This window comes from Bombina bombina, chromosome 6 (assembly GCF_027579735.1).
Source record: "Bombina bombina isolate aBomBom1 chromosome 6, aBomBom1.pri, whole genome shotgun sequence".
Lineage (NCBI taxonomy): Eukaryota > Metazoa > Chordata > Amphibia > Anura > Bombinatoridae > Bombina > Bombina bombina.
The window spans coordinates 7512573-7538669 of record NC_069504.1 but is presented as its reverse complement, the minus strand read 5'-3'; the positions used below and the strand labels follow the sequence as shown (position 1 = coordinate 7538669).

The 26097-nt window shown below is 36.4% G+C and overlaps 1 protein-coding gene across 1 annotated transcript in view; it reads right to left on the bottom strand.

Moving 5' to 3' along the window:
* Nucleotides 1-26097, bottom strand: part of SHANK3 (SH3 and multiple ankyrin repeat domains 3) — a 565241-nt gene that overhangs the window by 380977 nt on the left and 158167 nt on the right. Inside the window, exon 4 of the mRNA XM_053716301.1 lies at nucleotides 17424-17757. Within this exon, the coding sequence (XP_053572276.1) occupies nucleotides 17424-17757 (334 nt within the window). The remainder of the gene's footprint in view (nucleotides 1-17423; nucleotides 17758-26097) is intronic.

Genomic DNA, 26097 nt, shown 5'->3' with positions numbered 1-26097 from the left:
CATAAAAAACGTTATTTGTAACTCCCAACATGAAACGTTTGCCCACAAACATCATCATCATCAGTGTCAACCTTTTTTTATAGCCCAATATACAGGTCCAGTAATACCCCTCTCTATACATTAGGATTACTGCTTACCCTTTCCCTCATGGGGATACTGTCAGCCAACTCTGAAATAACACAGTCTCTCCAGAAAAAAATGACTGAACATACCTCAATGCTTGTAGCATGAAAAACGTTCCTCACACTGAAGTTTCTTAAGTACTCCTCAGACATTCTGTGGGAACTACTCTGGATCTTAGTAACAACTGCTAAGATCATCAGTCTCCAGGCAGAAGTCTTCATCCATCTGCTGCCTGGGAGAAAATAGCACACACCGGTACCATTTAAAATAAAAAAGTCTTGCTTGAAGAAAATAAAAACTAACATTTTATCACCTCTTTCACTTTACCCTTCCTTTTACTTAGAGTAGGCAAAGAGAATGACTGGGGGGTGAAGTAAAGGGAGGAGCTATATAGACAGCTCTGTGGGTGCTATTTGCCACTTCCTGTTAGCAGGAGGATAATATCCCACAAGTAAAGGATGAATCCGTGGACTTGTCGTATCTTATAGAAGAAATCACAAGAAACACTCATACAGCATGGATTCACATGTTTCACTAACTGGTTCACTAATAGGAGAGCATATCATTTTATGACGACACATCCTCAAGCAAGAAACATGACTAGACCTCTAACGAATTTTGAACAATTATGTATCAGAGAACCCCCAATCCGCCAAACATTATCCCTTATATATAAAATGCTAATAATTCCACTACCAGGACATCCTTTACCATACCTAAACAGTTGGGAAAGAGACCTTGGAATTATTATTCCATTGCAAGCACGTTCACAGATTGTTCATACCAAACTCAAAACCTCTATATCCTCTGCTTCTTTAGAAGTTAATCTTAAAATCCTACACAGATGGTACTACACCCCCCAAAAAATATGTCACCTATTCCATAAAGCTAAAACACATGTTGGCACTGTGGCCATGTAAATAATGGCATGGCTCAGATGTGGTGGTGGTGGTGTACATCAATTAAAAACCTATGGAGATCTGTAATATCCGAAATAGAACATATCCTTGACATCCAATTTCCACTCGACCCTATGATATGGCTTCTAAATAAACCCCCCAAAATAAAATACAAACCATTGCTTAAATTATTTTTCCTAAATGTCCACTAGTATTAAATCATTAAAATGCACACCTACGTACACACACAGTCACACATGCACAGAACAAACACATACACACACATACATTCCCACACACAGACACCCATGCACACCTATGTACACACAAACAGTCACACATGCACAGAACACATACATTCACACACACAGACACCCATGCACACCTATGTACACACACAGTCACACATGCACAGAACACATACACACACATACATTCACACACACACAGACACCCATGCACACCTATCTACACACACTGTCACACATGCACAGAACACATACATACATTCCCACACACAGACACCCATGCACACCTACGTACACACACAGTCACAAATGCACAGAACAAACACATACACACACATACATTCCCACACACAGACACCCATGCACACCTACGTGCACACACAGTCACATAAGCACAGAACAAACACATACACACACATACATTCACACACACAGACACCCATGCACACCTACGTACACACACAGTCACACATGCACAGAACAAACACATACACAAACATAAATTCACACACACAGACACCCATGCACACCTATGTACACACACAGTCACACATGCATAGAACACATTCACACAGACACCCATGCACACCTACGTACACACAGTCACACATGCACAGAACAAACACACACACACATACATTCACACACACAGACACCCATGCACACCTACGTACACACACAGTCATACATGCACAGAACACATACACACACATACATTCACACACAGACACCCATGCACACCTACATACACACAGTCATACATGCACAGAACACATACACACACATACATTCACACACACAGACACCCATGCACACCTACGTACACACACAGTAACACATGCACAGAACACATACACATACATACATTCACACACACAGACACCCATGCACACCTACGTACACACAGTCACATAAGCACAGAACAAACACATACACACACATACATTCACACACACAGACACCCATGCACACCTACATACACACACAGTCACACATGCACAGAACAAACACATACACACACATACATTCCCACACACAGACACCCATGCACACCTACGTACACACACAGTCACATAAGCACAGAACAAACACATACATTCACACACACAGACACCCATGCACAACTACATACACACACAGTCACACATGCACAGAACAAACACATACACACACATACATTCACACACACAGACACCCATGCACACCTACATACACACACAGTCACACATGCACAGAACAAACACATACACACACATACATTCACACACACACACAGACACCAATGCACACCTATGTACACACAGTCACACATGCACAGAACAAACACAAACATACATTCACACACACAGACACCCATGCACACCTACGTACACACACAGTCACATAAGCACAGAACAAACACATACACACACATACATTCACACACACACAGACACCCATGCAAACCTACGTACACACACAGTCACACATGCACAGAACAAACACATACACAAACATAAATTCACACACACAGACACCCATGCACACCTATGTACACACACAGTCACACATGCATAGAACACATACACACAGACACCCATGCACACCTACGTACACACAGTCACACATGCACAGAACAAACACATACACACACATACATTCACACACACAGACACCCATGCACACCTACGTACACACAGTCATACATGCACAGAACACATACACACACATACATTCACACACACAGACACCCATGCACACCTACGTACACACACAGTCATGTCATACATGCACAGAACACATACACACACATACATTCACACACATAGACACCCATGCACACCTACGTACACACAGTCATACATGCACAGAACACATACACACACATACATTCACACACACAGACACCCATGCACACCTACGTACACACACAGTCATAAATGCACAGAACACATACACACATACATTCACACAGACACCCATGCACACCTACGTACACACAGTCATACATGCACAGAACACATACACACACATACATTCACACACACAGACACCCATGCACACCTACGTACACACAGTCACATAAGCACAGAACAAACACATACATTCACACACACAGACACCCATGCACACCTACATACACACACAGTCACACATGCACAGAACAAACACATACACACACATACATTCCCACACACAGACACCCATGCACACCTACGTACACACACAGTCACATAAGCACAGAACAAACACATACATTCACACACACACACACCCATGCACAACTACATACACACACAGTCACACATGCACAGAACAAACACATATACACACATACATTCACACACACAGACACCCATGCACACCTACGTACACACACAGTCACACATGCACAGAACAAACACAAACATACATTCACACACACAGACACCCATGCACACCTAGGTACACACACAGTCACACATGCACAGAACAAACACATACACACACATACATTCCCACACACGGACACCTATGCACACCTACGTACACACACAGTCACATAAGCACAGAACAAACACATACACACACATACATTCACACACACACAGACACCCATGCACACAAACATACACACAGTCACACATGCACATAACAAACACAAACACACACATACATCCATGCACACCTACGTACACACACAGTCACACATGCACAGAACAAACACACACATACATTCACAGACACCCATGCAGACCTACGTACACACACAGTCACACATGCACAGAACAAACACAAACACACACATACATTCAGACACCCATGCACACCTACGCACACAAACAGTCACACATGCACAGAACAAACACATACATTCACACACACAGACACCCATGCACACCTACGTACACACACATACATTCACACACACAGACACCCATGCACACCTACGTACACACACAGTCACACATGCACAGAACAAACACAAACATACATTCACACACACAGACACCCATGTACACCTATGTACACACACACAGTCACACATGTACAGAACAAACACAGACACCCATGCACACCTACGTACACACACAGTCACATAAGCACAGAACAAACACATACACACACAGACACCCATGCACACCTACATACACACACAGTCACACATGCACAGAACAAACACATACACAAACATACATTCACACACACAGACACCCATGCACACCTATGTACACACACACAGTCACACATGCACAGAACAAACACATACACACACATACATTCCCACACACAGACACCCATACACACCTATGTACACACACAGTCACACATGCACAGAACAAACACATACACAAACATACATTCACACACACAGACACCCATGCACACCTATGTACACACACACAGTCACACATGCACAGAACAAACACATACACACACATACATTCCCACACACAGACACCCATACACACCTACATACACACACAGTCACACATGCACAGAACAAACACATACACACACATACATTCCCACACATAGACACCCATGCACACCTACATACATACAGTCACACATGCACAGAACAAAAACACACATACATTGACACAGACACCCATGCACACCTACGTACACACACAGTCACACATGCACAGAACAAACACACACATACATTCACAGAAACCCATGCACACCTACGTACACACACAGTCACACATGCACAGAACAAACACAAACACACACATACATTCACAGACACCCATGCACACCTATGCGCACACACAGTCACACATGCACAGAACAAACACCTACACACACATACATTCACACACACAGACACCCATGCACACCTACGTACACACACAGTCACACATGCACAGAACAAACACATACACAAACATACATTCACACACACAGGCACCCATGCACACCTATGTACACACACAGTCACACATGCACAGAACAAATACATACACATACACACACATACATTCACACACACAGACACCCATGTACACCTATGTACACACACACAGTCACACATGCACAGAACAAACACATACACACACATACATTCACACACACACACAGACACCCATGCACACCTACGTACACACAGTCACACATGCACAGAACAAACACAAACATACATTCACACACACAGACACCCATGCACACCTAGGTACACACACACAGTCACACATGCACAGAACAAACACATACACACATACATTCCCACACACAGACACCCATGCACACCTACGTAAACACACAGTCACATAAGCACAGAACAAACACATACACACACATACATTCACACACACACAGACACCCATGCAAACCTACGTACACACACAGTCACACATGCACAGAACAAACACATACACAAACATAAATTCACACACACAGACACCCATGCACACCTATGTACACACACAGTCACACATGCATAGAACACATACACACAGACACCCATGTACACCTACGTACACACAGTCACACATGCACAGAACAAACACATACACACACATACATTCACACACACAGACACCCATGCACACCTACATACACACAGTCATACATGCACAGAACACATACACACACATACATTCACACACACAGACACCCATGCACACCTACGTACACACACAGTCATGTCATACATGCACAGAACACATACACACACATACATTCACACACACAGACACCCATGCACACCTACGTACACACACAGTCATACATGCACAGAACACATACACACACATACATTCACACACACAGACACCCATGCACACCTACATACACACAGTCATACATGCACAGAACACATACACACACATACATTCACACACACAGACACCCATGCACACCTACGTACACACACAGTAACACATGCACAGAACACATACACATACATACATTCACACACACAGACACCCATGCACACCTACGTACACACAGTCATACATGCACAGAACACATACACACACATACATTCACACACACAGACACCCATGCACACCTACGTACACACACAGTAACACATGCACAGAACACATAGACATACATACATTCACACACACAGACACCCATGCACACCTACATACACACACAGTCACACATGCACAGAACAAACACATACACACACATACATTCCCACACACAGACACCCATGCACACCTACGTACACACACAGTCACATAAGCACAGAACAAACACATACATTCACACACACAGACACCCATGCACAACTACATACACACACAGTCACACATGCACAGAACAAACACATACACACACATACATTCACACACACAGACACCCATGCACACCTACGTACACACATAGTCACACATGCACAGAACAAACACAAACATACATTCACACACACAGACACCCATGCACACCCAGGTACACATGCACAGAACAAACACATACACACACATACATTCCCACACACAGACACCCATGCACACCTACGTACACACACAGTCACATAAGCACAGAACAAACACATACAAACACATACATTCACACACCACACAGACACCCATGCACACCTACATACACACAGTCACACATGCACAGAACAAACACAAACACACACATACATTCACACACACAGACACCCATGCACACCTACGTACACACACAGTCACACATGCCCAGAACAAACACACACATACATTCACAGACACCCATGCAGACCTACGTACACACACAGTCACACATGCACAGAACAAACACAAACACACACATACATTCAGACACCCATGCACACCTACGTACACACACATACATTCACACACATAGACACCCATGCACACCTACGTACACACACAGTCACACATGCACAGAACAAACACAAACATACATTCACACACACAGACACCCATGCACACCTATGTACACACACACAGTCACACATGTACAGAACAAACACAGACACCCATGCACACCTACGTACACACACAGTCACATAAGCACAGAACAAACACATACACAAACAGACACCCATGCACACCTACATACACACACAGTCACACATGCACAGAACAAACACAAACACACACATACATTCACACACACAGACACCCATGCACACCTATGTACACACACAGTCACACATGCACAGAACAAACACATACACAAACATATATTCACACACACAGACACCCATGCACACCTATGTACACACACACAGTCACACATGCACAGAACAAACACATACATTCCCACACACAGACACCCATGCACACCTACATACACACACAGTCACACATGCACAGAACAAACACATACATTCCCACACATAGACACCCATGCACACCTACATACATACAGTCACACATGCACAGAACAAAAACACACATACATTGACACAGACACCCATGCACACCTACGTACACACACAGTCACACATGCACAGAACAAACACACACATACATTCACAGAAACCCATGCACACCTACGTACACACACAGTCACACATGCACAGAACAAACACAAACACACACATACATTCACAGACACCCATGCACACCTATGCGCACACACAGTCACACATGCACAGAACAAACACATACACACACATACATTCACACACACAGACACCCATGCACACCTACGTACACACACAGTCACACATGCACAGAACAAACACATACACAAACATACATTCACACACACAGGCACCCATGCACACCTATGTACACACACAGTCACACATGCACAGAACAAATACATACACATACACACACATACATTCACACACACAGACACCCATGTACACCTATGTACACACACACAGTCACACATGCACAGAACAAACACATACACACACATACATTCACACACACACACAGACACCCATGCACACCTACGTACACACAGTCACACATGCACAGAACAAACACAAACATACATTCACACACACAGACACCCATGCACACCTAGGTACACACACACAGTCACACATGCACAGAACAAACACATACACACATACATTCCCACACACAGACACCCATGCACACCTACGTACACACACAGTCACATAAGCACAGAACAAACACATACACACACATACATTCACACACACACAGACACCCATGCAAACCTACGTACACACACAGTCACACATGCACAGAACAAACACATACACAAACATAAATTCACACACACAGACACCCATGCACACCTATGTACACACACAGTCACACATGCATAGAACACATACACACAGACACCCATGTACACCTACGTACACACAGTCACACATGCACAGAACAAACACATACACACACATACATTCACACACACAGACACCCATGCACACCTACATACACACAGTCATACATGCACAGAACACATACACACACATACATTCACACACACAGACACCCATGCACACCTACGTACACACACAGTCATGTCATACATGCACAGAACACATACACACACATACATTCACACACACAGACACCCATGCACACCTACGTACACACAGTCATACATGCACAGAACACATACACACACATAAATTCACACACACAGACACCCATGCACACCTACGTACACACACAGTCATACATGCACAGAACACATACACACACATACATTCACACACAGACACCCATGCACACCTACATACACACAGTCATACATGCACAGAACACATACACACACATACATTCACACACACAGACACCCATGCACACCTACGTACACACACAGTAACACATGCACAGAACACATACACATACATACATTCACACACACAGACACCCATGCACACCTACGTACACACAGTCATACATGCACAGAACACATACACACACATACATTCACACACACAGACACCCATGCACACCTACGTACACACACAGTAACACATGCACAGAACACATACACATACATACATTCACACACACAGACACCCATGCACACCTACATACACACACAGTCACACATGCACAGAACAAACACATACACACACATACATTCCCACACACAGACACCCATGCACACCTACGTACACACACAGTCACATAAGCACAGAACAAACACATACATTCACACACACAGACACCCATGCACAACTACATACACACACAGTCACACATGCACAGAACAAACACATACACACACATACATTCACACACACAGACACCCATGCACACCTACGTACACACACAGTCACACATGCACAGAACAAACACAAACATACATTCACACACACAGACACCCATGCACACCTAGGTACACACACAGTCACACATGCACAGAACAAACACATACACACACATACATTCCCACACACAGACACCCATGCACACCTACGTACACACACAGTCACATAAGCACAGAACAAACACATACAAACACATACATTCACACACCACACAGACACCCATGCACACCTACATACACACAGTCACACATGCACAGAACAAACACAAACACACACATACATTCACACACACAGACACCCATGCACACCTACGTACACACACAGTCACACATGCCCAGAACAAACACACACATACATTCACAGACACCCATGCAGACCTACGTACACACACAGTCACACATGCACAGAACAAACACAAACACACACATACATTCAGACACCCATGCACACCTACGTACACACACATACATTCACACACACAGACACCCATGCACACCTACGTACACACACAGTCACACATGCACAGAACAAACACAAACATACATTCACACACACAGACACTCATGCACACCTATGTACACACACACAGTCACACATGTACAGAACAAACACAGACACCCATGCACACCTACGTACACACACAGTCACATAAGCACAGAACAAACACATACACACACAGACACCCATGCACACCTACATACACACACAGTCACACATGCACAGAACAAACACAAACACACATTCACACACACAGACACCCATGCACACCTATGTACACACACAGTCACACATGCACAGAACAAACACATACACAAACATATATTCACACACACAGACACCCATGCACACCTATGTACACACACACAGTCACACATGCACAGAACAAACACATACATTCCCACACACAGACACCCATGCACACCTACATACACACACAGTCACACATGCACAGAACAAACACATACATTCCCACACATAGACACCCATGCACACCTACATACATACAGTCACACATGCACAGAACAAAAACACACATACATTGACACAGACACCCATGCACACCTACGTACACACACAGTCACACATGCACAGAACAAACACACACATACATTCACAGAAACCCATGCACACCTACGTACACACACAGTCACACATGCACAGAACACATACAAACACACACATACATTCACAGACACCCATGCACACCTATGCGCACACACAGTCACACATGCACAGAACAAACACATACACACACATACATTCACACACACAGACACCCATGCACACCTACGTACACACACAGTCACACATGCACAGAACAAACACATACACAAACATACATTCACACACACAGGCACCCATGCACACCTATGTACACACACAGTCACACATGCACAGAACAAATACATACACATACACACACATACATTCACACACACAGACACCCATGTACACCTATGTACACACACACAGTCACACATGCACAGAACAAACACATACACACACAGACATTCACACACACAGACACCCATGCACACCTACATACACACACAGTCACACATGCACAGAACAAACACATACACACACATACATTCACACACACACAGACACCCATGCACACCTACGTACACACAGTCACACATGCACAGAACAAACACAAACATACATTCACACACACAGACACCCATGCACACCTAGGTACACACACAGTCACACATGCACAGAACAAACACATACACACACATACATTCCCACACACAGACACTCATGCACACCTACGTACACACACAGTCACATAAGCACAGAACAAACACATACACACACATACATTCACACACACACAGACACCCATGCAAACCTACGTACACACACAGTCACACATGCACAGAACAAACACATACACAAACATAAATTCACACACACAGACACCCATGCACACCTATGTACACACACAGTCACACATGCATAGAACACATACACACAGACACCCATGCACACCTACGTACACACAATCACACATGCACAGAACAAACACATACACACACATACATTCACACACACAGACACCCATGCACACCTACGTACACACAGTCATACATGCACAGAACACATACACACACATACATTCACACACACAGACACCCATGCACACCTACGTACACACACAGTCATACATGCACAGAACACATACACACACATACATTCACACACACAGACACCCATGCACACCTACGTACACACAGTCATACATGCACAGAACACATACACACACATACATTCACACACACAGACACCCATGCACACCTACGTACACACACAGTAACACATGCACAGAACACATACACATACATACATTCACACACACAGACACCCATGCACACCTATGTACACACAGTCACATAAGCACAGAACAAACACATACACACATACATTCACACACACAGACACCCATGCACACCTACATACACACACAGTCACACATGCACAGAACAAACACATACACACACATACATTCCCACACACAGACACCCATGCACACCTACGTACACACACAGTCACATAAGCACAGAACAAACACATACATTCACACACACAGACACCCATGCACAACTACATACACACACAGTCACACATGCACAGAACAAACATACACACACATACATTCACACACACAGACACCCATGCACACCTACGTACACACACAGTCACACATGCACAGAACAAACACAAACATACATTCACACACACAGACACCCATGCACACCTAGGTACACACACAGTCACACATGCACAGAACAAACACATACACACACATACATTCCTACACACAGACACCCATGCACACCTACGTACACACACAGTCACATAAGCACAGAACAAACACATACACACACATACATTCACACACACACAGACACCCATGCACACCTACATACACACAGTCACACATGCACAGAACAAACACAAACACACACATACATTCACACACACAGACACCCATGCACACCTACATACACACAGTCACACATGCACAGAACAAACACACACATACATTCACAGACACCCATGCACACCTACGTACACACACAGTCACACATGCACAGAACAAACACAAACACACACATACATTCAGACACCCATGCACACCTACGCACACACACAGTCACACATGCACAGAACAAACACATACATTCACACACACAGACACTCATGCACACCTACGTGCACACACATACATTCACACACACAGACACCCATGCACACCTACATACACACACAGTCACACATGCACAGAACAAACACAAACACACACATACATTCACACACACAGACACCCATGCACACCTATGTACACACACAGTCACACATGCACAGAACAAACACATACACAAACATAAATTCACACACACAGACACCCATGCACACCTATGTACACACACACAGTCACACATGCACAGAACAAACACATACACACACATACATTCCCACACACAGACACCCATGCACACCTACATACACACACAGTCACACATGCACAGAACAAACACATACACACACATACATTCCCACACATAGACACCCATGCACACCTACATACACACAGTCACACATGCACAGAACAAAAACACACATACATTCACACAGACACCCATGCACACCTACATACACACAGTCACACATGCACAGAACAAACACACACATACATTCACAGAAACCCATGCACACCTACGTACACACACAGTCACACATGCACAGAACAAACACAAACACACACATACATTCACAGACACCCATGCACACCTATGCGCACACACAGTCACACATGCACAGAACAAACACATACATTCACACACACAGACACCCATGTACACCTATGTACACACACACAGTCACACATGCACAGAACAAACACATACACAAACATACATTCACACACACAGACACCCATGCACACCTACGTACACACACAGTCACACATGCACAGAACAAACACAAACACACACATACATTCAGACACCCATGCACACCTACGCGCACTCACAGTCACACATGCACAGAACATACACATACACAAACATACATTCACACACACAGGCACCCATGCACACCTATGTACACACACAGTCACACATGCACAGAACAAATACATACACATACACACACATACATTCACACACACAGACACCCATGTACACCTATGTACACACACACAGTCACACATGCACAGAACAAACACATACACACACATACATTCACACACATAGACACCCATGCACACCTACATACACACAGTCACACATGCACAGAACAAACACATATACACACATGAACTGATAGTTAAATATATGCATTAAAACACAATAGATTCCAGGTTGCTTGAAACCGGTGGATGTGAAATGTAAGTGGCTCCAAATTAGGGTTTTGCCTATGTGTTTATCCAAAATTGTGTAACTCCTAACAGGTGGACAAAAAATGTTACAGGAATGTCTAGAACCTGAATTCAAAATATAAGACCTGAGGTTGTGCCTATGTGTTTATCCAAAAAGGGTGTAAATCCTAACAAGTGAAAAAATGTGAGAAATTTTTTTGCAGGGGTGTGTGAACCTTATTTTCAAAATAAACAATGAATTCAAAATAAAACGATATACAAGTGAATTTTTGACAAATCAACTAATGCAAACATAAAGCATAAATAGAACAAAAAAAACAACAGCACAACTTTAACGTGTGTTCAAATGTGTTTCTGCTTGCAAACTGTGATGCGAACAAATATCTGTTATAAACACTGAATAGTGGCAAAACTTTGTGATTGGATTAAAATTGAACACAGGCTCTAAATTGATGCCCTAAAATACAAATCTAAAGGGCTCAGAGTTTCTGAGCTAGATATAAGGGACTTGCTCAAAGAGCCTCGAGATGTGAATTAAAAGAGACCATATAACAACAGTGGGTTAAAAACAGATGATATAACATAAAATGCTTAAAAGTCCAAATAAATATTCAAATGGGATAATAAGAATCTTGCTATAGTCTATCTCAATATGGATCCCAACTGCTGATTATGTAGAAATCTTCTTGGGCGGTAGTTAACAAATAATTCCAACTTGCAATGTTGTCCCTTACCTGCCAAAAAAGGAAAGGCAAACAATAGTGCAGATGGCTTCTTAATGTGATCACAATTAAAATACTCCTTACCAGTCAACCGGTTTCGGTCTCCACTGACCTTTCTCAAGACTGGTTTGGGGTAAGGACCTAGACTGTTATATACCTTGCTGATTGGTGAAATTACCCCCTGTGTAGTAGAACAGGACGTGAAAACAACATTTTTTTATAAACAAATCTACATAATTGGACTTTTATTTTTGACAATGCTCATATTATTTTAGCTGAGTCTGAAAAAACAAACAAATTGCCTGGGTAACTAAAAGCTTGGCTATGCTCTCTCTAACCCAGGAGAAAAAGAAGATTGTTGTTTTCACGTCCTGTTCTACTACACAGGGGTTAATGTCACCAATCAGCAAGGTATATAACAGTCTAGGTCCTTACCCCAAACCAGTCTTGAGAAAGGTCAGTGGAGACCGAAACCGGTTGACTGGTAAGGAGTATTTTAATTGTGATCACATTAAGAAGCCATCTGCACTATTGTTTGAGAAAGGTCAGTGAAGACCGAAACCGGTTGACTGGTAAGGAGTATTTTAATTGTGATCACATTAAGAAGCCATCTGCACTATTGTTTGCCTTTCCTTTTTTGGCAGGTAAGGGACAACATTGCAAGTTGGAATTATTTGTTAACTACCGCCCAAGAAGATTTCTACATAATCAGCAGTTGGGATCCATATTGAGATAGACTATAGCAAGATTCTTATTATCCCATTTGAATATTTATTTGGACTTTTAAGCATTTTATGTTATATCATCTGTTTTTTAACCCACTGTTGTTATATGGTCTCTTTTAATTAACATCTCGAGGCTCTTTGAGCAAGTCCCTTATATCTAGCTCAGCAACTCTGAGCCCTTTAGATTTGTATTTTAGGGAATCAATTTAGAGCCTGTGTTCAATTTTAATCCAATCACAAAGTTTTGCCACTATTCAGTGTTTATAACAGATATTTGTTCACATCACATCACAGTTTGCAAGCAGAAACACATTTGAACACACGTTAAAGTTGTGCTGTTGTTTTTTTTGGTTCTATTTATGCTTTATGTTTGCATTAGTTGATTTGTCAAAAATTCACTTGTATATCGTTTTATTTTGAATTCATTGTTTATTTTGAAAATAAGGTTCAGACACCCCTGCAATATTTTTCTCACATTTTTTCACTTGTTAGGATTTACACCCTTTTTGGATAAACACATAGGCACAACCTCAGGTCTTATATTTTGAATTCAGGTTCTAGACATTCCTGTAACATTTTTTGTCCACCTGTTAGGATTTACACAATTTTGGATAAACACATAGGCAAAACCCTAATTTGGAGCCACTTACATTTCACATCCACCGGTTTCAAGAAACCTGGAATCTATCCACCTGTGCATTGTAACCCATTGTTTTTATAAATAGAGTGTGCATAAGCGCTCCTAGCATTTACATATTAGAATTTAAGTTTTATGCAATAGACATTATTTGTTAGTTTTTGTTGTTGTTATTTATTGTTCTACAAGCATTTTTAAATTGTTCCAAGTGTTTCAATATATATTTTAAAGTGTAACATGGATCCATGACTAATTGTTGTATAATTTTAAATGTACCAACTTTTTTATCTTATGTATTAAATCATATTATTTCAACCTATTGTTACCTTTGGTATTTGACTATCTGCCCATAGACCCTGCCTACGTTGTTTGGCGCTCTGATATCCAATCTTAAAATTGAATCCACCCTTGGCAACTAGGTGCCAATTTATTAGAGCTGGAGGTCTGTTGCATTATAGTTGGCGCTTAGTTATCACCTTTCCACACATTTCCCGACTTGACTACTGCAATAACCTACTTACTGGCCTTCCTTTTCCCCGCCTCTCCCCCCTTCAATCCATTCTAAATGCCTCTGCCACGCTGATCCACCTTTCCCGTCGCTCTATATCTGCTGCACCTCTCTGCGAGTCGCTTTATTGGCTCCCCATACACAGCAGAATAAAATTCAAAATGATCACCCTTGCATACAAAGCGCTCACCAACACCGCTCCCCTCTACCTATCCTCTCTAATACACAAGTATACTCCAGCCCGTCTATTAAGATCCAACAATGACCTGCTCCTTGCTTCTGCGACTATCACCTCCTCTCATGCTAGACTGCAGGACTTCTCTCGTGCAGCACCTACCCTCTGGAACACTCTCCCTCGTGCTGTCAGGCTTTGCCCTAATCTTTCTTCCTTTAAATGCTCTATGAAGACTTTTCTGTTCAGAGAAGCCTACCACCCAACTCAATAATATTTATCTTACCTAACAACATTTCCCTCATCTAACTCTGCATTAACATCTTTCTCAATCTTGCAGTCCTCACCTCCTGTTTCTCAACCCCCTACCCTTCTAGATTGTAAATTCCCACGGGAATAGGGCCCTCGATTCCTCCTGTATGTGTTTGTAAATGTTGTCCTGTCTCTTAGAAGTTTTATATTATTGTTTTATTTAAATGAACTGTATCCATGGACAGCATTGCGGAATATGATGGCGCTTCATAAATAAAGTATAATAATAATAATATTAATCTAAAGAACATGTGTTTTGTTCACTGTCCTCTAAGCTGGCATCAGTACAAGATGACTGCTCACTGTCTCCACCATCACAAAGTCAGGGTTAAGGCATTGGTGCTATGAAACACAATGAGTTAGTAAGAATGAAGAGGGGTTTGATGGCAAATTGATTAATAAGGCAAGTGGCGCAGTGCTTGGTCAGATTTATACAGAAATCTAATAACTGAAAAAGAAACAAAAACAAAGCAAAACCTTCTCTAACTGAATATAATCCTCCCCATTATCCAGCCTGTGACACAGAACCTAGTCATATTACCTGCTCTTCCCTCGTCCTCTCCTCAGGGTGTGGCTATCAATGTCCTTCTCTTCTCGTGTTCTGTGTAGTGAGGGAGAACGGCTGTGCGTACTGCGGGAGCTGGCAGTGCTGGCAAGGCTGCTATCCCCCAGCAATGCTCCACCAGATACATCAGGCCCATGGCTAATCAACTGGGATGGGATACCACGGAGGGAGGGCACTGGGGAATAATGAGCCCCATCTGAATTGAGGTTGTTGTCACTGGCTGATCGTTGCAGGAAGCGCGGGGATGAGAGACCCACATAGCTCACAACACGTCTGCGCTTTGTGTAACTTGGGGTTTCCCGAAAAGGCACTAAGACAAAATAGCAAAAGAAGAATATGCAAGTTGCATAAAGGAAAGGTGGGATGAACCAAGAAAATGAGAGTAACAAAATGGTGGAGGGAACATAGACACAGGACAAGGAGATTTTCGACAAAGAGGGAAAGACAAAGAGAAAATGCAAACAGTTAAAAGTAAATGCAGTAAATGGGTAGAATATAGAAATGAGTAAAATATATAAATGGAATAATATGTAAATACGTAGCAGATATAAAGGGAAGAATATGTAAATAAGTAGCAGATATAAAAGGAAGAATATGTAAATACGTAGCAGATATAAAAGGAAGAATATGTAAATAAGTAACAGATATAAAAGGAAGAATAAGTAAATAAGTAACAGATATAAAAGGAAGAATATGTAAATAAGTACAAGATATAAAAGGAAGAATATGTAAATAAGTAGCAGATATAAAAGGAAGAATATGTAAATAAGTATAAGATATAAAAGGAAGAATATGTAAATAAGTAACAGATATAAAAGGAAGAATATGTAAATAAGTAGCAGATATAAAAGGAAGAATATGTAAATAAGTAGCAGATATAAAAGGAAGAATATGTAAATAAGTAGCAGATATAAAAGGAAGAATGTGTAAATAAGTATAAGATATAAAAGGAAGAATAAGTAAATAAGTAACAGATATAAAAGGAAGAATATGTAAATAAGTACAAGATATAAAAGGAAGAATATGTAAATAAGTAGCAGATATAAAAGGAAGAATATGTAAATAAGTATAAGATATAAAAGGAAGAATATGTAAATAAGTAGCAGATATAAAAGGAAGAATATGTAAATAAGTAGCAGATATAAAAGGAAGAATATGTAAATAAGTAACAGATATAAAAGGAAGAATATGTAAATAAGTAGCAGATATAAAAGGAAGAATATGTAAATAAGTAGCAGATATAAAAGGAAGAATATGTAAATAAGTAGCAGATATAAAAGGAAGAATATGTAAATAAGTAGCAGATATAAAAGGAAGAATATGTAAATAAGTAGCAGATATAAAAGGAAGAATATGTAAATAAGTATTAGATATAAAAGGAAGAATATGTAAATACGTAGCAGATATAAAAGGAAGAATAAGTAAATAAGTATAAGATATAAAAGGAAGAATATGTAAATAAGTATCAGATATAAAAGGAAGAATATGTAAATAAGTATAAGATATAAAAGGAAGAATAAGTAAATAAGTATAAGATATAAAAGGAAGAATATGTAAATAAGTATCAGATATAAAAGGAAGAATATGTAAATAAGTATAAGATATAAAAGGAAGAATATGTAAATAAGTAACAGATATAAAAGGAAGAATATGTAACTAAGTAGCAGATATAAAAGGAAGAATATGTAAATAAGTAGCAGATATAAAAGGAATAATATGTAAATAAGTAGCAGATATAAAAGGAAGAATATGTAAATAAGTATAAGATATAAAAGGAAGAATATGTAAATAAGTAACAGATATAAAAGGAAGAATATGTAAATAAGTAGCAGATATAAAAGGAAGAATATGTAAATAAGTAGCAGATATAAAAGGAAGAATATGTAAATAAGTATAAGATATAAAAGGAAGAATATGTAAATAAGTAACAGATATAAAAGGAAGAATATGTAAATAAGTAACAGATATAAAAGGAAGAATATGTAAATAAGTAACAGATATAAAAGGAAGAATATGTAAATAAGTAGCAGATATAAAAGGAAGAATATGTAAATAAGTAGCAGATATAAAAGGAAGAATATGTAAATAAGTAACAGCTATAAAAGGAAGAATATGTAAATAAGTAACAGATATAAAAGGAAGAATATGTAAATAAGTAACAGATATAAAAGGAAGAATATGTAAATAAGTATAAGATATAAAAGGAAGAATATGTAAATAAGTAACAGATATAAAAGGAAGAATATGTAAATAAGTAGCAGATATAAAAGGAATAATATGTAAATAAGTAGCAGATATAAAAGGAAGAATATGTAAATAAGTATAAGATATAAAAGGAAGAATATGTAAATAAGTAACAGATATAAAAGGAAGAATATGTAAATAAGTATCAGATATAAAAGGAAGAATATGTAAATAAGTAGCAGGTATAAAAGGAAGAATATGTAAATAAGTATCAGATATAAAAGGAAGAATATGTAAATAAGTAGCAGGTATAAAAGGAAGAATATGTAAATAAGTATCAGATATAAAAGGAAGAATATGTAAATAAGTATCAGATATAAAAGGAAGAATATGTAAATAAGTATTAGATATAAAAGGAAGAATATGTAAATAAGTATAAGATATAAAAGGAAGAATATGTAAATAAGTAGCAGATATAAAAGGAAGAATATGTAAATAAGTAGCAGATATAAAAGGAAGAATATGTAAATAAGTATAAGATATAAAAGGAAGAATATGTAAATAAGTAGCAGATATAAAAGGAAGAATATGTAAATAAGTAGCAGATATAAAAGGAAGAATATGTAAATAAGTAGCAGATATAAAAGGAAGAATATGTAAATAAGTATAAGATATAAAAGGAAGAATATGTAAATAAGTAGCAGATATAAAAGGAAGAATATGTAAATAAGTAGCAGATATAAAAGGAAGAATATGGAAATAAGTAGCTGATATAAAAGGAAGAATATGTAAATAAGTATAAGATATAAAAGGAAGAATATGTAAATAAGTATAAGATATAAAAGGAAGAATATGTAAATAAGTAGCAGATACAAAAGGAAGAATATGTAAATAAGTAACAGATATAAAAGGAAGAATATGTAAATAAGTAGCAGATATAAAAGGAATAATATGTAAATAAGTAGCAGATATAAAAGGAAGAATATGTAAATAAGTATAAGATATAAAAGGAAGAATATGTAAATAAGTAACAGATATAAAAGGAAGAATATGGAAATAAGTATCAGATATAAAAGGAAGAATATGTAAATAAGTAGCAGGTATAAAAGGAAGAATATGTAAATAAGTATCAGATATAAAAGGAAGAATATGTAAATAAGTAGCAGGTATAAAAGGAAGAATATGTAAATAAGTATCAGATATAAAAGGAAGAATATGTAAATAAGTATCAGATATAAAAGGACGAATATGTAAATAAGTAGCAGATATAAAAGGAATAATATGTAAATAAGTAGCAGATATAAAAGGAAGAATATGTAAATAAGTATAAGATATAAAAGGAAGAATATGTAAATAAGTAGCAGATATAAAAGGAAGAATATGTAAATAAGTAGCAGATATAAAAGGAAGAATATGTAAATAAGTATAAGATATAAAAGGAAGAATATGTAAATAAGTAGCAGATATAAAAGGAAGAATATGTAAATAAGTAGCAGATATAAAAGGAAGAATATGTAAATAAGTAGCAGATATAAAAGGAAGAATATGTAAATAAGTATAAGATATAAAAGGAAGAATATGTAAATAAGTAGCAGATATAAAAGGAAGAATATGTAAATAAGTAGCAGATATAAAAGGAAGAATATGGAAATAAGTAGCTGATATAAAAGGAAGAATATGTAAATAAGTATAAGATATAAAAGGAAGAATATGTAAATAAGTATAAGATATAAAAGGAAGAATATGTAAATAAGTAGCAGATACAAAAGGAAGAATATGTAAATAAGTAACAGATATAAAAGGAAGAATATGTAAATAAGTTGCAGATATAAAAGGAAGAATATGTAAATAAGTTGCAGATATAAAAGGAAGAATATGTAAATAAGTAGCAGATATAAAAGGAAGAATATGTAAATAAGTTGCAGATATAAAAGGAAGAATATGTAAATAAGTAGCAGATATAAAAGGAAGAATATGTAGCTAAGTAGCAGATATAAAAGAAAGAATATGTAAATAAGTATAAGATATAAAAGGAAGAATATGTAAATAAGTAGCAGATATAAAAGGAAGAATATGTAAATAAGTATAAGATATAAAAGGAAGAATATGTAAATAAGTAGCAGATATAAAAGGAAGAATATGTAAATAAGTATAAGATATAAAAGGAAGAATATGTAAGTATCAGATATAAAAGGAAGAATATGTTAATAAGTAGCAGATATAAAAGGAAGAATATGTAAATAAGTAGCAGATATAAAAGGAAGAATATGTAAATAAGTAGCAGATATAAAAGGAAGAATATGTAAATAAGTAACAGATATAAAAGGAAGAATATGTAAATAAGTAACAGATATAAAAGGAAGAATATGTAAATAAGTAACAGATATAAAAGGAAGAATATGTAAGTATCAGATATAAAAGGAAGAATATGTAAATAAGTATAAGATATAAAAGGAAGAATATGTAAATAAGTATAAGATATAAAAGGAAGAATATGTAAATAAGTAGCAGATATAAAAGGAAGAATATGTAAATAAGTATAAGATATAAAAGGAAGAATATGTAAGTATCAGATATAAAAGGAAGAATATGTAAATAAGTATAAGATATAAAAGGAAGAATATGTAAATAAGTAGCAGATATAAAAGGAAGAATATGTAAATAAGTAGCAGATATAAAAAGAAGAATATGTAAATAAGTAGCAGATATAAAAAGAAGAATATGTAAATAAGTAACAGATATAAAAGGAAGAATATGTAAATAAGTAGCAGATATAAAAGGAAGAATATGTAAATAAGTAGCAGATATAAAAGGAAGAATATGTTAATAAGTAGCAGATATAAAAGGAAGAATATGTTAATAAGTAGCAGATATAAAAGGAAGAATATGTAAATAAGTATAAGATATAAAAGGAAGAATATGTAAATAAGTAGCAGATATAAAAGGAAGAATATGTTAATAAGTAGCAGATATAAAAGGAAGAATATGTAAATAAGTAGCAGATATAAAAGGAAGAATATGTAAATAAGTAGCAGATATAAAAGGAAGAATATGTAAATAAGTATAGATATAAAAGGAAGAATATGTTAATAAGTAGCAGATAGTAAAAGGAAGAATATGTAAATAAGTATAAGATATAAAAGGAAGAATATGTAAATAAGTAGCAGATTATAAAAGGAAGAATATGTAAATAAGTAGCAGATATAAAAGGAAGAATATGAAGTATCAGATATAAAAGAAGAATATGTAAATAAGTATAAGATATAAAAGGAAGAATATGTAAATAAGTAGCAGATATAAAAGGAAGAATATGTAAATAAGTAGCAGATATAAAAGGAAGAATATGTAAATAAGTATAAGATATAAAAGGAAGAATATGTAAATAAGTATAAGATATAAAAGGAAGAATATGTAAATAAGTAGCAGATACAAAAGGAAGAATATTTAAATAAGTAACAGATATAAAAGGAAGAATATGTAAATAAGTAGCAGATATAAAAGGAAGAATATGTAAATAAGTAGCAGATATAAAAGGAAGAATATGTAAATAAGTATAAGATATAAAAGGAAGAATATGTAAATAAGTATAAGATATAAAAGGAAGAATATGTAAATAAGTAGCAGATATAAAAGGAAGAATATGTAAATAAGTAGCAGATATAAAAGGAAGAATATGTAAATAAGTATCAGATATAAAAGGAAGAATATGTAAATAAGTAGCAGATATAAAAGGAAGAATATGTAAATAAGTAGCAGATATAAAAGGAAGAATATGTAAATAAGTAGCAGATATAAAAGGAAGAATATGTAAATAAGTAGCAGATATAAAAGGAAGAATATGTAAATAAGTAGCAGATATAAAAGGAAGAATATGTAAAAGTAGCAGATATAAAAGGAAGAATATGTAAATAAGTAGCAGATATAAAAGGAAGAATATGTAAATAAGTATAAGATATAAAAGGAAGAATATGTAAATAAGTAGCAGATATAAAAGGAAGAATATGTAAATAAGTAATAAGATATAAAAGGAAGAATATGTAAGTATCAGATATAAAAGGAAGAATATGTAAATAAGTATTAGATATAAAAGGAAGAATATGTAAATAAGTAGCAGATATAAAAGGAAGAATATGTAAATAAGTATCAGATATAAAAGGAAGAATATGTAAATAAGTAGCAGATATAAAAGGAAGAATATGTAAATAAGTAGCAGATATAAAAGGAAGAATATGTAAATAAGTAGCAGATATAAAAGGAAGAATATGTAAATAAGTAGCAGATATAAAAGGAAGAATATGTAAATAAGTATCAAGATATAAAAGGAAGAATATGTAAATAAGTAGCAGATATAAAAGGAAGAATATGTAAATAAGTAGCAGATATAAAAGGAAGAATATGTAAATAAGTATCAGATATAAAAGGAAGAATATGGTAAATAAGTAGCAGATATAAAAGGAAGAATATGTAAATAAGTAGCAAGATAAAAAGGAAGAATATTAAATAAGTAGCAGATAAAAAGGAAGAATATGTAAATAAGTAGCAGATATAAAAGGAAGAATATGTAAATAAGTAGCAGATATAAAAAGGAAGAATATGTAAATAAGTAGCAGATATAAAAGGAAGAATATGTAAATAAGTATCAGATATAAAAGGAAGAATATGTAAATAAGTAGCAGATATAAAAGGAAAGAATATGTAAATAAGTATCTGATATAAAAGGAAGAATATGTAAATAAGTAGCAGATATAAAAGGAAGAATATGTAAATAAGTAGCAGATATAAAAGGAAGAATATGTAAATAAGTAGCAGATATAAAAGGAAGAATATGTAAATAAGTATTAGATATAAAAGGAAGAATATGTAAATAAGTAGCAGATATAAAAGGAAGAATATGTAAATAAGTAGCAGATATAAAGGAAGAATATGTAAATAAGTAGCAGATATAAAAGGAAGAATATGTAAATAAGTATAAGATATAAAAGGAAGAACATGTAATTAAATACGTAGCAGATATAAAAGGAAGAATATGTAAATAAGTATAAGATATAAAAGGAAGAATATGTAAATAAGTATCAGATATAAAAGGAAGAATATGTAAATAAGTATCAGATATAAAAGGAAGAATATGTAAATAAGTAGCAGATATAAAAGGAAGAATATGTAAATAAGTAGCAGATATAAAAGGAAGAATATGTAAATAAGTATCAGATATAAAAGGAAGAATATGTAAATAAGTAACAGATATAAAAGGAAGAATATGTAAATAAGTAGCAGATATAAAAGGAAGAATATGTAAATAAGTAACAGATATAAAAGGAAGAATATGTAAATAAGTAGCAGATATAAAAGGAAGAATATGTAAATAAGTAGCAGATATAAAAGGAAGAATATGTAAATAAGTATACAGATATAAAAGGAAGAATATGTAAATAAGTAACAGATATAAAAGGAAGAATATGTAAATAAGTACAGATATAAAAGGAAGAATATGTAAATAAGTAGCAGATATAAAAGGAAGAATATGTAAATAAGTATCAGATATAAAAGGAAGAATATGTAAATAAGTAGCAGTATAAAAGGAAGAATATGTAAATAAGTATCAGATATAAAAGGAAGAATATGTAAATAAGTATAAGATATAAAAGGAAGAATATGTAAATAAGTAGCAGATATAAAAGGAAGAATATGTAAATAAGTATCAGATATAAAAGGAAGAATATGTAAATAAGTATCAGATATAAAAGGAAGAATATGTAAATAAGTATCAGATATAAAAGGAAGAATATGTAAATAAGTAGCAGATATAAAAGGAAGAATATGTAAATAAGTATCAGATATAAAAGGAAGAATATGTAAATAAGTATCAGATATAAAAGGAAGAATATGTAAATAAGTAGCAGATATAAAAGGAAGAATATGTAAATAAGTAGCAGATATAAAAGGAAGAATATGTAAATAAGTATCAGATATAAAAGGAAGAATATGTAAATAAGTAGCAGATATAAAAGGAAGAATATGTAAATAAGTAGCAGATATAAAAGGAAGAATATGTAAATAAGTAGCAGATATAAAAGGAAGAATATGTAAATAAGTATAAGATATAAAAGGAAGAATATGTAAATAAGTAGCAGATATAAAAGGAAGAATATGTAAATAAGTAGCAGATATAAAAGGAAGAATATGTAAATAAGTAGCAGATATAAAAGGAAGAATATGTAAATAAGTATCAGATATAAAAGGAAGAATATGTAAATAAGTATAAGATATAAAAGGAAGAATATGTAAATAAGTATCAGATATAAAAGGAAGAATATGTAAATAAGTACAGATATAAAAGGAAGAATATGTAAATAAGTAGCAGATATAAAAGGAAGAATATGTAAATAAGTAGCAGATATAAAAGGAAGAATATGTAAATAAGTAGCAGATATAAAAGGAAGAATATGTAAATAAGTAGCAGATATAA